This window comes from Peromyscus eremicus, chromosome 12, assembly GCF_949786415.1.
Source record: "Peromyscus eremicus chromosome 12, PerEre_H2_v1, whole genome shotgun sequence".
Taxonomy (NCBI): Eukaryota; Metazoa; Chordata; class Mammalia; order Rodentia; family Cricetidae; genus Peromyscus; species Peromyscus eremicus.
In genome coordinates this window covers 43,273,287-43,290,163 of record NC_081428.1, presented here as the reverse complement: position 1 = coordinate 43,290,163, position 16,877 = coordinate 43,273,287, and the positions used below count along the sequence as shown (strand labels likewise).

The 16,877-nt window shown below is 41.1% G+C and overlaps 1 protein-coding gene across 1 annotated transcript in view; it reads left to right on the top strand.

Moving 5' to 3' along the window:
- Nucleotides 1-3,338: 3,338 nt before the first annotated feature.
- Nucleotides 3,339-16,877, top strand: part of Cblb (Cbl proto-oncogene B) — a 193,593-nt gene continuing 180,054 nt past the window's right edge. The window contains exons 1-2 of the mRNA XM_059276843.1: nucleotides 3,339-3,438; nucleotides 4,718-4,899. Of these exons, the coding sequence (XP_059132826.1) occupies nucleotides 4,732-4,899 (168 nt within the window). The 5' untranslated portion in view covers nucleotides 3,339-3,438; nucleotides 4,718-4,731. The remainder of the gene's footprint in view (nucleotides 3,439-4,717; nucleotides 4,900-16,877) is intronic.

Here is a 16,877-nt window from a genome sequence, read left to right as displayed (position 1 = left end):
TTTTCTCAGTTGACACTAACCCATTTGCATGTATTAATGCTAAATAATTTATGCTGAAATTGTAAGTGTAGAACACTGTCTCTGTAAAACTTTCTGAAGCGCCTCTGCCATTAAGTCCCTCGCTTGAGGCCTCCCATGTCCTTTCTGGCCAGTTTGCTGGTTAGATTCTTTTCGTCAACTTTGACACCAGCTCAAGTCATCTGGAAAGACAGAACCTTAATTGAGGGATTGCCTCCGTCAGACTGTCTTCAGGCAATTCTGTGGGGGACATTTTCTTGTTTAATAATTGATGTGGGAGGGCCCAGGCCACTCTGGTGGGGGCGGGGGGGGGGGGGAGTGCCACCAGGTGGTCCTGGGTGGTATAAGAAAAACTGAGCAAGCCCTTAGAACAAACCAGTTAGCTGCATTTCTCCATGGCCTCTGCCTTGGCTCCCTTCAATGATGGACTGTGGTTTGGACATGTAAACCAAACATACCCTTTCATCCCCAAGTTGGTTTTGGTCATGGTCTTTATCCCAACAATAGGAAACCAAGCTAAAACAGCCAATTTGGCTGTATTTTTCACTACTTGGCCACTCTGGTACATGCAAGACCTTTTATGTAGGAACCCCATTGTTTCTCAAGCCCCCCCCCCACTACCCCCACCCCGTCCGGTGACATTGCATTCACTTTTTAAACTTCATGGGCCTGGGGACTACCTTTTGGTAGAAATGAGTATACTGTTTCCTTAGTCAATTCTGTCAGCTTGGAATATTAAGGCTTAGATACAACGTATCGCCAAGACTATTGAGGAAATGCTTGTATCCTTATTTATTAATGTAGGCCTTTAGCACCAGATTGCGCTTACTGAGACATCAGCCTCATAGACTGAGAAACTCTTGGATTCTCAGCCTTTGCCGTGTGAAACAGCATTTGTTTGACTACCCAAACCATATTATGTGAGTCAGTCTAATCAATCACCCCTTTAATATATATTTATATTATATGTTATAATATATGCATATACATTATATTCCATCACTTCTGATCCTTTAGAGAACCCTGACTAACATAATGACTGCTTTTAATTTTTGACAACCTACTAGAAACACTGTCTTAGACCTGTTTGGCTGTTGCTCTGGGTAGAAGAGTTTGACAGCCCCAGAGAGATGAATTTCTTTCTTTCATTATTTATTTATTTATTTATTTATTTATTTATTTATTTATTTATTTATTTATTTATTTGAGTCAGGGTTTCTCTGTGTAGCTTTGGAGCCTGTCCTGGAACTCACTCTGTGGACTAGGCTGGCCTCGAACTCACAGAGATCCACCTGTCTCTGCCTCCGAGTGTTGGGTTTAAAGGCATGTACCACTACTGCCCAGTTGAGAGATGAGTTTCTTATACCTGGGTCCTAACCAGAGTAGAGAAACAAAATATAATGAAGCTAGCATTTGTATTTACATGATGCACTTTGTCCCATAGAGCTATTTTCTCACTGTCCTACCCTTCAGTTAAAAACCTTTATTTAAAGGAATAAAAAAAATATTTTACTCTATAGTTATCCAAATACAAAGTTAAACAACATATTTAACTGGCTATGTACAGCAGAACGTTCTACACATAGTTACAGTTTCTTTTGAATTGACTTTCAAGGTGCCTTTTATATACACAGAGAATGTAGACAGACGTCTTCTTTTATCCAGTCTCCACTTAGGAATTGCAGCTACTATTACAAGCGGTAAGGGACATGTGAATCAGTGGAGGAGATACAGAGGCCTGTACTGTCCACATGTGTAAAACAGGGAACTACCTCCTAATTATTAGTATAAAAATAATGACAGAGAATATTACTTCCTGAATCATACTTTATTGCTTAAAGGGCTGCATTTTGCTTGTTTCCATTCAATGAAAATAGAAACTATCTGAATTTAGAAGTGTAGAGCATTCTAAATCATCTCGGAAGCCTTCTCAGCAATAATCACAGCATTAAATGCTTACTAGGGAGTGGTCAGAACCACTGAGACACATCAGGATAATTGGTTGTATATATGTGCATATATATATATATATATATGTGTGTGTGTGTGTTCGTGTGCATGTGTGTGTGTGTGTGTGTGTGTGTGTGTGTGTGTGTGTATCATGTCCAGGAGCCCAAGGTGTGAGGTATATCCTGTCCTATAAACTTCAAGGGAAAACCAGTTCCCAAGTATGTAAACCCCCAACAAATAGTAGCAGTATGAAAATGAATCAAATGAGAGAAATATAAGCATTTTTTTAGTGTATGATTATGTTGACAGCAGAGCCCTGACATTTCATTTTAAGCGTTACCAGACGTGTTTCCTTTTATACAGACAACAAGGATGAAGTCCCAGAAAGAGATGAACACTGGAAGAGGATGGTAGATACAAGGTTGTCATTAAAATGGAGACTCGGAGGAAAAAAATCCACACGGAGGAAAATTGACTCAGACAAAATTTAACAGCTGAGTTCTTTACAGAGATTTATGGAGAAACTTGTACAGAACAAAAAAAAAGGTGCAAGACATATTAGTAATCCTCATTGTATGGAACTTTTACTGCCCTGGCACAATTCACAGACACTATTTAGCCAGAGTTGTCTACTATTTGCTTTCTCATCAGCCTGATGTTTGATCTGGAATCCCTCTAGAACTAATAGTAAAAGGGAAACATTTCAGAAATTTAGGAAGTTTTAGTTGGCAATCGGGTTTTACTCTTTGCCTACACTGTGTGAGGTTACCCTTCGACTTAGAAGCTAGGGGACTGTTGCTCTTTATTTGACAGCCAACAAGAAACACGGTCTTGGACCTATTTGGCTGCAGTCCTGGGTAGCAGAGTTTGGCAGCCCTAGGGAGATGAATTTCTTAAGCCTGGGACCCGCCCAGAGCTGAGAAGCACCACTCTGGCAGCGGGTACTCTGTTGCTATGAGACAAAGACTAGGAAGGTGAGTGAGGCAGGAAGTCCCGCCTTTTAGCCCCAGTTGGCTCAGACTCCCGCTCGGGGCGCTCACGCCCACCTGCGCCCCCCTCATTGGTTAGCTCCCCGGCGCCTTGCCGCTTCTTTCCAGTTCTTTTCCTTGCCCCACTTTTGTCTCAGGCTACCCTAGGCCCCATTCCCCTACGAGTTCTTCTCCAAGTGGGACGCGGGCGAGCGGGCCTTCCTCTGGGGCCATTGTGTACCGTGGAGGACGTGGACCCGGGGGTAGCGCGGGAGGAGACTCGCGTCCCGCCCATTGGCTCCGCCCGCTGTCTGGCAGAGAGCGGGCTCTCAGGATTGGCCCGGCCACTTGAGGCCCCGCCTTAGCCCCGCCCCGCGCCCTAGTCTCCGGGGATGGCTCAGGGGTGGGGTGGCCAGTGAGTGGTCTCCTCCTCCGGCGGGCGCTGCGGCGGCCTCCCGAGAGTGGCGCGGGACGGCCGGGCGGGCGTGGAGCTGTCTGCACGGTAATTGCCGCGTCCCCATGTCTCGGTGTCCCGAGATCTCCGTGGCTTCTTCCCCGGAGCTCTCTCTTAGGGCGATTCCACAGAGTCCCCGCCCGAGCCACCCCAGCCAGGGCAGCGTGTGTGGTGTTGTGTGTGTGTGTGTAGAGTGGGACCCACGATCACGCGTGGCTCGGGAGGGCCGCGGTGACCTGAGCAGAGGAGGGAACGGGGAAGCTCCGAGGTTGGACGCTGTTTGCTGGCCCGGGGGCCCTGAAGCTGGGCGCGGGCCATCAGGGAGAGGGGACAGCCCTGGCTTCCAGCTGCTGTCGCCACTACGGGCCTGAGCCAAGTGGGGATTTAAAGAGCAGTCCCTGGCTGGCCCGAGGCCCGGGAGGGAGCGGACTCAGGCTGGTTGCAGCCGGTGGGAGGTGCGTGCGACTGGCGCGGGATCGGGCAAGCTGTGGGACACCCGGGCCAGGTCTGGGGCTAGGGATACTTTATCCTCGCTGCATTCCGCGTCCCTTTCCGGGACCCTCGAGTGGCAGACGAAAGGCCCAACCCGGGAAGGGGTACAGGCGTCCTGAAACAAAGCTTTGGGTCTTCTGATCCCGGGTAGGCAGACTAGGGGCCACCCCAGAAGTGAACTCCGCTGTGCGTGCCCGCCCTTGCCGGGTTCACACCGCTTTTTAAGAAGGGCTTGTTTGTTGGTTCGTTTATTTGGCTCTAGGGAAAAACGACTCACCGCATTGCTTTAAAGAACTATTTGTGTGTCCGCGGCTGCTGGCTTTTGCCGGGGGAAATCCAAGTCCTCCGCCTTTGTTGACAACAGACTTGCCCCTTATGCGTGTGCGGAGCACTTTGCATTTATGTAATAACTTGGCGAAATCTAACAGCGTGAAGGAGGCTTCTCAGTGAAGCTCCCAACGTGAATTTTAGGGGTTGCGGCTCTGTTACTTTGAATCTGGATTACAACAGAAGGGGGAGGAACATTGAGTTCTTATCTGTTAAAAGTTGTTTTGTTGTTGGTGGTGAGCTGTAGCTGTGTGGAAAACCAGGAGGAAGATGAATCTTTAACTTCTACTGTTGTGAAAGCAAACCTAGCGTTACAGTTCCTAACTTGGAGAATGCAATTACACCGGGTTACTAAAAAAGTTGAATATGGGACTGTCCGTTTTGTCTCACAATGGTGGGGAGTATCACTAGTGGGTACAAGCGAGCCTCTCCAGTTCAGTTTCCTGTTGGGAAAATACTTTATATCCAGCTAACTTTTCTTCTTTCTGAAAATCTACCTTGCAAAAAGGACTAAGATTCCAGATGGCAAATTCTATGAATGGCAGAAATCCTGGTGGTCGAGGAGGAAACCCCCGCAAAGGTCGAATTTTGGGGATCATTGATGCTATTCAGGATGCAGTTGGACCCCCCAAGCAAGCTGCAGCTGATCGCAGGACTGTAGAGAAGACTTGGAAGCTCATGGACAAAGTGGTGAGTTCAGTGTGTGCACAAGGCCTGTCCACCCTGAATGCAGTTATCTCCAGTTTCCATTTATACATATGGTTAATAATGCTCATCATTATGGCAGAGGTTTTTGGATTTGTGTTGGGCCATTTTTCTTCAATTCTGTGTTTGGAAAAGTTGGATTCCCAGCAAAGATTTTTTTTTTTGTTTAACCTTTTGTCTTGCTTTTCAAGGTCCAGAGTTCTTGGATATCACTCAGATATCCGGAGTTTTTACCATTGGCTGCTTTTGGTGGGTGTATGGCTATAGTGTGGTTTAGAAGTTTGTTTAGTCTTATGTGGGGTTACTTTTCTACTAGATAACAGAAGGTTAAAAACAGTGAGTGAACCAAAGTCTCAGCTGGAGCACACTTGGGACAGCCACATGTGTGATGTTAAAACATTCTCTGGGGAAAGAACCAGTGTTTTACTTGAGGAGTTTCCATTTTTTCTGTGTCAAGTCATTATCATTAAGAAAGTTTTTTTTCTTTTTCTTTACTGTTCGTGGCATCATCATTATGGTTTCTTTCATCTACTATTTCATTTTGAAACAGGGAACCTTTTTTGGGTGTACATTGTTTATTGTGAAAGGAAAATGTATGTTGGAGGTTGTGTGGGCCAGTGAGTGTCAGAAACTTTCTGTGGTTTCTGCTTGTTGCTTTTAGATGAACTCTAGTTTCACAAGAAGAAACCAAACTGGATGTCAGTTCTCAGAATAGTCCAGTTAAAAGGGCAGTGTGAGCACCTCACAGGGCCCTACAGTAAAGCTAGTTGTGGAAGGAGGCTTGTGAGACAAATGTGGTAGCTTACTTTGCACAAATTTATGCTTTATGATTTTGAAACAGACTTTGCTGCATTTTAGACATTAAAGAAAATGCTCCTCCTTAAGCAAGGATGAGCCAAAGCTTGTTTGAAATCAGAGTGGCATTTATCTTTGAGTTTGCTACTAAAGACAAAATTGGATACAAAGAAGCCATGGAGTAGTAGTAACAATACTGGGAGGTGGCACTATTTGCTTTATTTTTATGTATCCTTATGGAGGCTGTGGATAAGGTAACTAAACCATAGGCCTGTCCTTGGATGGTCACTGGTGTCAAATGCAGCACCAGAATATTTTAACCAGGTGGATAGCATTAGTTTGGGACTTCAGTGTGACCTATTTAAGCTTCTGCCAATTTTTAAAAATTGTTATAGTAAAGTGCTCCAGACAGAATGATGTCATGATGTCAGAACATTGCAACTTGCTGCTTGGGGTCAGGTTTTGGTTTTTAGCCTTGGACACTTAAGAATGAAAAATATGCAGTTGGAAAACTGCATGTATTTGGCAAGCACAATATGAGCCGTCTTTGCTTCTCTATAGAGTATGCCCTTGAAGGTCATCCTTATTGCCTGAGTCATTAGTTAGTGGTGGGAGAGGAAATTCAAGGCTTGTTCCAGTTCTGTTACATAAGTAGGCAACAAACGGGTCAGATTTCACAGATGGTCCTTGTCCATACCAGTCCTCAAGATGGTCGGCATCTGTATGTTTACAATTGAGGGCTAGAACATAAAATCACAAAGATTTCTATAAGGAAGTGGTGAGCAATAGTTGCTGTCAAGTCAGTGAAATAGTAAAAAAAAAAAAAAAAAAAAAAAAAAGTGGTATGCATAATTTTGCTCTGTGACCGGTTGTTTACCTACATATTAACTGCTTCGAGTTATTTCACCGTGAGTTATAGTCAGTGGATGGTTATTTGACAGTTAAACACCTGCCATTGTTTATTAACCCTTTTGTGGGTTTTTAACTGAGCTTCTACAGTTGAGGAGTTTGACACACAGGGATCTCTCTTACCCCAAGTCTCTACTTAGTGGGATGTGGGTGCCGGTGTTGGCAAAAGTGTGGCATGGCTTTCCCTATTCATCTTCATTCCTTGTCAAAGATGACAGTGTGAATGCATTTGTGGGCTTTGTGGAGAAAAGTCACGTCATTTGTCCTAAGAGTTTGGCATGTTTATTTCTACCCTTATCACACAGTAAGAGAAAGGCACTGAAAATTACTAATCCTGATTGGCAACCTGTTAGTGAAGGTTGTAATGTAGAAGTCTTCCCCAGCATGGGCTCATCTTCTCATATTTGACAGTGATGAAGGAATGGCTCATAATATCAACATTATGTGATGGTTCTTCAGGAACTTTATTACTAGTACAAAAATATTACCATTTGATGTATTACTTTAGAAAAGTAGCTACGGTAGTATGAATTTACTTTGTGACTAGCAGAATAAAAGTCTTCAGGTCTAATAGGTAGGTTGTTAAGCAAAAGTCAGGTTTAAGTGTAAGGTTACAGATTTCTTCATGAAGCCTCTTCCTTTGGGGAGGTCTTCAAGTATTATTTGCAAGTCACTACTAAGTAACATAACTCATTTTAGAAGGGACAGTGAATCAGTCTAGGGCTGTAAAGGACATACCTCGTAAGCGTATAGTTTTATCATTCCTTGCTCTCTAGAACTTAAGATACTCAACTGAGAATTCAATTGCAACTAACTGTTCTGCTTTCCCAGGGCAGGCATTCTTTCCAAGGTCACCAAGAATAGGAGAAAGCAATTGCCCCTTGTGTTCTTTGTTAGATGTGTAATGTTTTGTAATCAGTAATGCAGAGTTCACACAGTGCATGCACTGAGAACTTGACTAATGGTGGATCCCAAGGCATCCCCTTTGGCCAGTTTTCTGGTCTTAGCTCTTCCTATGAGTCTAAGAGACTGACCCTAAACCAGCGGGTCAGTGGATGTCTCATTGATACACTGATAGAACTATTCTTGAATACACATACAGGTTTAAATACACACAAAATCAAATGTGGAATTTGTTCCAAAATTGTTACAGGCATGGTTTCCTAAAAACTTACTGAGGGTCTCTTTGTGTTACTAAGTGATTATTACTGGGGCAGACAAGGTAAGACATAGCACTATCCTGGTCTGTGAATCAGGAGGGCAGTATTAGAATGGGACATATGAGTTGGTAATGGCCATGGGGTATGGAAAGGGCTGGAGTATAGACTCAAACAAAGCACAGTGGAAGCAGAATAGAGGATACATACCTCATTCTGGACACTGGTTTTCTGTCTGGATTCTGCCTTTTAGGAACAGCGTTGTACTCCTGTTGGAAATGCTGAAGTGAGGGTAAGGAAATGGTTGCTAATCTGTGTGGTTGGAGTCATAATTTATTAATTTGAGGTTCCTAAATGTGGTTTGCACAGGAGTCTGAGCCAGGTGATGGAAAACAGAAGAAACCTTTCGTCTTCTAATAGATGCTAAATGCCCTGAGTGTACATGGATGCTCGGGAAATTAGAGAATAATGAATTGGTGCTAAAAAGCAAAGCAGCTGAGTACCTTCCTATGCTTTTGTCTGGTTGTCCTTGCCATTTGTTTGACGTTATTGGTATATAAGTGTTAAAAGCACTTAGACAGCGATGACGCCAAGTAGCATTTTCCTGTCTCTTACCCATAGCACGTCACTTAGACTTAAAATAATTTATTCTCTCTGTGCGTGATTTCACCAAAATGAGATTTGAAGATCGTCAATCAGTGATGCATAGGTTATACATATAGATAATTTAAAAATAATAGTACTATAAGATTACTTTTCAAAAGTTGAATTTCTTCTCCATCTGAAAAAGATTCTACAAGCTATAAAATACAGTTCCCCTTCCCTGAGTGGTACTGGGTGTGTCATCCGCACTGAGCAGATGTGCTACCCACCACTGGGCTACATCCCCAAGGTACTTTTGACTCTTTTTTTTTTTTTTCGAGACAAGATCACATTAAGTTGTCAAAATTTTGAATTTACTTTTGTAGCCCAGACAGGCTTTGAACTTGTGGCCTCCTCAGCCTCCAGAATAGCTGGGATGACAACCCTGTATTTCAGACCCGAAGGCTTTGTGTGCAAATTCTGTTTGTTGGTTTTCCAAAGCCTCAATAAAGAGAATAATATTGATTTGAATTAATCTTGTATTTCATTTTCTTTCTTGAACTCATTCATTAGCGGAATCCTGGGCCCTATTAAATCTTGATTGGGTATAATAACACACTAGCTGTCAGGGCAGCTTATTACTGAATTAGATTTTGAATCTGTGCTAACATAATTGGTGTGATTCTAAAGTTTGGTACTAGTGACACCTAGGAAAAACTTTATTTGCCATAATGAAAGTTTTAAAGGGACCCTGCCAAGAGTTAACTTGGCATATCCCTGTGATGAAAAACAGACAGATAATGGAAGCTTTAATTGGTTAATTATTTTTTAACTCTTAAAAATTATTTTAACATTTAGATTTTCCTTTCTTTCAAAAGTTGTTTTATACGCTGTCAATTTCTTTACTGATTTTTTTTTTCAAATCCTAGCTATGGTCAGATATCATTTGTAAATAATTGCATCACACAGTATATTAAATAAGTGCTTTAATATGATGTAATAGTATATCTAGTTGTTGGTGGAGGTGACTGCTGCTTGCTGGGGGCAAGAAGTGGGGTGAAAGGGACTGTCCAAGTGTTCTAGAAGATGGTTTGAACTTGGGGTGGGGGATAGAAGGGAAGCATAGAGGGAAACTGTTGAGTTAGAGAGAGAAAAGTAGAAAAGGATGATAGAAACTTAAATTTCATTAAAGAATTTGGATTCAGTTTATTTGGTTGGTGTATAGTTGTTGAAAACTTTTGATCAGGGAGAGAAAGAAATCAAGGCTAGTCTTTATATACTACTCTACTGACTGAAGGTTGGAGTAATGTTAAAGAAGAATGAGAGAGGGGGAATTAAAAAATGTGGTAAGAAATCCTAAAGAACTGGTCTAGAACAGTGGCAGTGGGTTCAGCAAGTGCGTGGCAAGAGTGGAAGGTATTTGGAAGCAAAGCTCCAGTTCTGAGAACCCTGAGGGCTGGAGACTGAAAGAGAAGGTGAAGTGAAAGTGACTGGAGGTTTTCAGCCCAGTTGACTCTGAAGGCCGTGGAGCCCCTACCGAGATGGGGCCCAGGAAGGGAAAGGAAGGCCGAGCTTGAAGGTTGCTCTGTTTGTTTTGCGTTGAGTATGGTCTATGAGAGAGGAGTTGATTTTGAAGTGAGAATGTTGGGTATATAATTCACAGAGAATTTGAAACCAGGATGTGTATTTGGTAGATGTGTTCAGAGGCATAGCATCTCAAGCTGTAGCAGCTCAGAGGATTTCTGAGGCAGAGCAGTGGAGTCAGAAAGAAAAGGCAGTTATTGGGAGTATTTAGGGATTATAAGGGAAGGGAATATTGACATAGAATAAGAATAGAAAGGTAGAAAAAGAACAGTTTTGAATTGATGCTAAATACGGAGTTAAGATTCCTTCAGGTTCTTATAAAGTTAAATTTAAGTAGAGTAACTAAACAGGGTGAAACTTAGGAAGTCATTGGGTTTCCTAATCAGAGGCTATTGTTGACTTTGGCACATTAATTTCACTTGTGATGTGGCCAGATTAGAAGATATATGGAGATAATTTAGTGGTTATACAACTGTAGCAACAGGGAAAAAAAAACAAGGAAAGTTATGATAGCTTGAGGATTTATTGAGGGCTGAAATTAATTGTGTGTTGTGTATCTGTGTGTGTGTATGTGTGTGTGTGTGTGTGCGCGCACACGAGTTCATGTGTGTGTGTCTATGCATGAGCAAGACAGAGATAGAACAAGATATAAGGTGTACAAGAAGAAGGAATAACTGAAGGCATTCTAGATTGTAATGTGGAAAGGGAAAGCCATAGAGAAACAACTAGAAGGGCTAACCTTGGCAAATAAGTATAATTTCCATGTAGACAAGAGGGAAGTGAGGCACATACAGGGAAGTTTTGAGTGAATGTGTACATTTCCTGTTAGGTTGGCAAGTAGTTTAAGATATTTGCAATGTTTAAGCCATATCTTAAAGTTGTATATTATAGGCCAGTCTTTTAGCAATGAAGTAGGTAAATAATATAAATATAAACAGAAGCCTGTTTCCTTCCTTCACATTAAAGATCATCTCAATTACATCCTGTGATGATAATAATGCTACCGTGTCACTTTTATTTGTTCTGCCTCATCATACTTAAGGCTTATTTTTTTAGAGTATGTTTGTAGGGTGGCTTTTTTTTTTTTAATTAATGAAAGAAACTTTAGATAATATTGGACCAACATGTATAGCTTAGTGTCTTAGTTAAGGTTTCTATTGTGAAGAAACACCATGACCACAGGAACTCTTATCAAGGAAAACATTTAATTGGGGCTGGCTTAGAGTTTCAGAAGTTCAGTCCATTATCTTCATGGCACTGTGCAGGCAGACATGGTATTAGAGAAGGAGTTGAGAGTTCTCCAGGCAGCAGAAGCAACTGTGTCCCACACTGGGCATAGCTTGAGGATATGGTACCTCAAAGCCCATCTCCACAGTGACACATTTCAGGCAACAAGGCTATACCTCCTAATAGTGCCACCCCCTTTGGGCCAAGAATACCTATTCAAACCACCATACTTGGTATGTTAAGATTTAAGTAATTGTTAAGCTGAATCAAAATATCACATGCTAGCAGTTAAAGTAGTTCTTAGTATTTTTTCTGTTCAAAGATTGGTGGGTGTTTTTATCCCTGATTCTTTTCTCTAGGAAGAAACTAGAAGATTCAATGTAAGGTGACAAAAATAGTGGTCTGTCTTTAGTCCTACTCCTGCACAGAACACCCCAGACTCTTTAAGGGTTTCATATAGCATGACAAGTTTTACCAGCTGAAAGTACTCTTAAAAAAAAAAAAAGGAAGAAAGGAAGAAAGAGAAAATTTGATCACAGTTTTGAGCAGAGTGGCCAGAGCCTTTATCTTATTGTGCTTTTATAAGCTCTGCAGGGACTTTGCCTTGTTGTGATAGAATGTAAAGTACAGGGAGAAGAAGAACTAGAAAGACATGAGAGATGGATTCATACTGGGCGTGGTGCTGAGTGCTTCACATTATTTTTTGTTTCAAAAATTAGGAAAACCAGTGAGACTTCCAGAAGGAAACAGAGCGAGGGCCCAGGCTTGATTGTTCCCAGTGTGTGTCCCTTCTAGTAGGATAGTGAAGCACACTGCTGTAGAGTGACCTTTCTCTCACAGGAGGTCAATCAGAAAGGTGTTTACTATTTATATTTGGTACCACCAAACTCTTCTCCGGATATTCAGTTTTGGGGAGATTTATTCAATAATTACATGAATATTTTCTTGTATTCTTTCTATCAAACACTTGCTGGACCCCTCTGTACAAAGTGAGAAGACTAGACTAGAAAAGAAAATAGATAAGTTCTCCAGGAGAGATGAATACACACGGATATTTTAACTATAATGAGTTGTTTGATAAGCTTTTAATATTAACCTCCTAAAGGTACTGTCATTATAAAACAGAAAGGAATTACACTTCTCTAAATCCCACTATAAGCAGTTTCAAGCTCATGGCCAATTCTATATGCTAACTTCATTTTGTCTAATTAATATGCTGTGAAGAGTGCTGTGTTATTTTATACTTACTCTGTAGTATTATGATGCTTTTATGTATACTTTATTCCTTTGTACTTTTATATGTTTAGGAAGTTGCTGAATTAAGATGGAAAGAACCTAAAGACATTCAGATGCTTTTTATTCCCGTGACACTCATGTAGCTAGAGTAAGATAGCCCTGATGATGTTCACAGAGCAAGAGCAAGCAAGGTGTTCACACTACTGTCTTCAAACTATAAGATACCCAATTGGTGTGCTCTTCCCTGGAGAGGACCACCTTTCCTGCTCCCAGCTTTACTCGGCTGTCTGTAGTTTTTTTGTGTAGAGTTGAGGCCTCATGGGCTTCCGCCTGTACACTTTGGCATGTACATTGGTGTGCTCTCTGTTCAACTCATGTTTGGTGGGTCCTGTTGGTGAGACTTTATGGGTACAGCTTTTCGTGTTACTAGGAAACACAATGTTACAGCAAAGTCCCTGATCCTCTGGCTCTTACAGTCTTTCTGCCCTCTCTCCTGCAACGTTCCCTGAGTCTTGGGTGTGGGAGTGTTTTGTGGCTATATCCATTGGGACTTGTCCAGTGACAGACATTCAGCCCTGAAAACAAATGTATGTAGCATTATATGGACTCAAGGTTATATTTAGGAATATATATGTATAAACAAATACATATATGCATACAATAACAACTGATGAAGAAAGAGGTTATGAATTTGAAGGAGAATGGGGAGGAGTATATGGGAGGGTTTAGAGGGAGGAAAGGGAAGGGAGAAATGTAATTAAAATACAATTTAAAAAAGATAGAGAGAGATGCATGGGTTCTTGGGGTTTAGCTCAATGGTAATAGAATGTTAACTTAGCTTGAATGTGACCCTGGGTCCAGTCACCAGTCCCACACATGTAAACACAACATACATACTTGGTTTGGAGATTAAGTAACTTGGTTCAGGGTCATTGAATGTTCCATAAATTGAAGTATGCTTTGGAATGAAAGTTATTTACAGTATAAACACAGTTGCTTACCGCTGAAGTTTTGTAAAACTTCTTTCATAGATTTAGAGCTGGTTTTAACCTAATTTGCAAGGCATGTTAGCTTATCTACAACCTCTTTATTGCCTTTTGGCTGTAAATTTTCATTAAGACACAACCAAAAATCTTTAAATGTAAGAACCTTCCAAGAATAATTAATAGCTTGAAGGTTTTTTATAGCAATAATAAATTCTGGTTTTATATTTGTGCCCTTGCTTTGATGTAGTTGAAAATGTCTAATTGTATGATTACATATGTTGTGTTTATTGAAATATGTAAAGTATGTAGATGCTAAACAGTAATTTTATGTATTTGAATCAACATAGACTATATGATCAGAGAGGTCCCTTCAACATCTTTAAGTAGAGTTAAATGTGAGTGTCGGTTTTATATGGCTCTCGAGTGGCGATCCTTATGTCAGTCATCTTGGTACTGAGAAGTAGCCCACAGCAGGTTGCATTTCCATGTTTTAATACTGTCGTGTCACAATGAGAAAGTTGCTTTTAGTGATTTTCAAGGTTTTTAAAGACTTCTCTTTAAAAGTCCAAAAACCCTTGGGTCAATGACTACAATGACATTTTCAGCTTAATTCTAAACCTGATTTGTTTTCTTTTTTTCTTTTCTGGTTCAAAAGAAGAGTGATTGTGTTGACCAATTCTTTTAGTTATTAGTCATTTTCCTAAATTAGTCCTTCATTGCATAGCATGACATGGGTTTATTTCTCTGTGAAATCTCTGTTGTATAGCCACCAGCTCTTATTGTAGGTGCAGCCTAGGTGTTTCTAGAAGAGCTTTAACCTTGTGGCAAGCTTCATTTCCCCCCTCCCCCTTAATAGACTGTTTTTAGAGAAGCTATTTTTCTTTCCTTGGCTTTGTAGTTCCTTGCACATAGCAAGCACTTAATAAATATTTATTGAATGGGATTGAATTTGACCTGTTTAGAAGTCATCGTCCTGGGATAGGAGTATTCATTTTGGGCAGGAGCGGTCATAAATCACAGAGTTTAGCAGTAATCCAGCTGATGGACTGCACTCTCAAAGGCATACAGTAGCTCAGCTCCATCAGTATACTTTCTCCTGTGTGAACTCTGAAAACAGTGTCGCCTACAGGGTCCTGGTACACCAACTGATTCTGGCCCTTCTTCAGGTCTTCTGTACTGTATACTTAACAGCCTTCCTGTGCTCCCACACTTTAGCACAGCTGCATGAACCTCTTCTTTATCCAGGTGTCTCTTAAGCCTTTGCCTAATGATTTACCTGGAATAGTCCTTTCTGCAAATTTAGGCATGCTTTTCTTGATGCCCTTGGGAATGTGACTTAGCTGCTCATTCTGTCCCCTAGAGCTTTGTTCCATACTTCACCACAGTTCTGTATTTTGTAATTCTTTCTTATGCCACCAGCCTTTCCTACTAGAAAACTCCATGTCTGTGATTAATCATTTGCTTTCCTTCTGCCCCAAAGTGCCTGGCATGTATACTTAACTTTTCTTGAATTAACAAAGGGACCATGAAGTTCATGTAAATTTACAAATGGAATCAAATAAAAGTGGTAATGAGTTTGGAAGAGAATCATTAATTATATGCCTAATTCTAATTTAGTTGTGATATAGTTAGGAAGGTGAGGGGCCCGAGGTCCAGAAGATGCAGGAGCCAGAGATTCAAAAGATGCAGGGGCCTGAGGTTCAGAAGATGCAGGGGCCTGAGGTTCAAAAGATGCAGGGGTCCAAGGTTCAAAAGAAGCAGGGGCCTGAGGTTCAAAAGATGCAGGCTCTTGTGTTGGATCTATGGTTTCTTAATTGTCCCTTAATCTTTGTAGTTCTTAGCTTTTTAAATCTGGAAATGAATGGATTGGATGAGATCTTTTCTAAGATCCCTTCCAGCAAGAATCACATTGCTCCTAAGTTAATTATATAGAACAGGGTCTCATTTGCCAGACTCCTTAAGGCAGGAAGTATGTTCTACTCATCCGTAATTTCCTGGCACATAGCTTAGTACCTGGTATATGGAAGTTATTCAGAGAGTTTTGTCCTTTAATCAAGCAGTGTGTTTTCCACATGAAATTACAATAAAAAAAGCAAGTGAGAAAAATGTCATTTGGAGAATAGTGAATTAGATATCCACAAAATTGAAAAGTATCTATTAAAAACAAATAATTGGAATATCTAAAAAATACATGATATTTTTATTAAATAGTTAACAGATTAACCAATGGAACAAATGAATTTGAAGCTGCCCTGTCCCCTCTTTACAAGTTAATAATTTATCAATCTGACGTTTTACAAGGACATGTTGCTGAAATTCAGCCGGGTCCTCCGTAAGAGCTTGGAATTCATGTGTGCTCGTGCTAACTGTCAAGAATTGAAAAACTGGAGCTGGTAAGATGTGGCTCAGTGGGTGAAGATGCTGGCAGCCGAGCAGGTGACCTGAATTCTGTCCCTGACCCCACGTAGTGGAAGGAGAGCTGGTTCTTTCAAGTTGTTCTCCGCTTTCCACCCACATGCCCTTGCACATTTACACACACACACACACACACACAATATAATAAAAACATAAGTCGACAAATAGTTGAAAAGCTGAGTCCTAGGTGTGTAAATCATTGACATGTGGTCCACGGTCACGGCAGAGTGAGCTGCCGCTCTTCGTCTGTGCCAGCTCTGTCAGCCCTTTCACTCTAGAGAGACTGCTGTTGTTTAATAAGAGAGAGTCCACCCGACCCTTGCCCAGAAAGCTCTGGAGAATTAAGGTAATGCTCTTATACTTAAGTCAAACCCTTACCTCTGGGTTGTTAATTGTATACCTATAGAACTCACTTATGAAAATTAAGCATATTACACAGTCAAACCATTTATATAAAGTGTGTGTGTGTGTTTGTGGTTCTGTCATTAAAGGCTAGATTCACAATTTAAAAGACAAGTTTTTGTGTGTGTGTGTCTGTGTGTATACATAGATTCTTTTCAATCAATTATACCTTTTATATACTAGTTGTATACTATGTTGTAAAATCTTCTGACTTAGGAACTGTATACAGGGGGAGAAAATAGGATAATACAACAGGTCATTGTGGGAACTGGTTTTGTTTAAGGTCGATCCCTGACAATGTAAGCCAGAGTTTTCTTGTTACAAAAAACAACAACAACCAAACAAACAAACAAAAACCCACCACCACCACCAACAAAAAAACCCATGATTGAGCCTGGTGTGGTGGTATGTGCCTTTAATCCCAGCACTTGGGAGGCAGAGGCAGGTGGATCTCTGAGTTCAAGGCCAGCCTGGGCTACAAAGCGAGGTCCAGGACAGCCAGGGCTGTTACATAAAGAATCCCTGTCTCGAAAAACAACAACAGCAACAACAAAAGCCATATGTATCTATGATGGTATCTTCCCAGAAGAAGATGTGATAATGCGAGGGTGGTTTATTTCACTAATTGTTGACCAATTTTTACTTGTGTTCACGCTTCCTGAAATTAGAA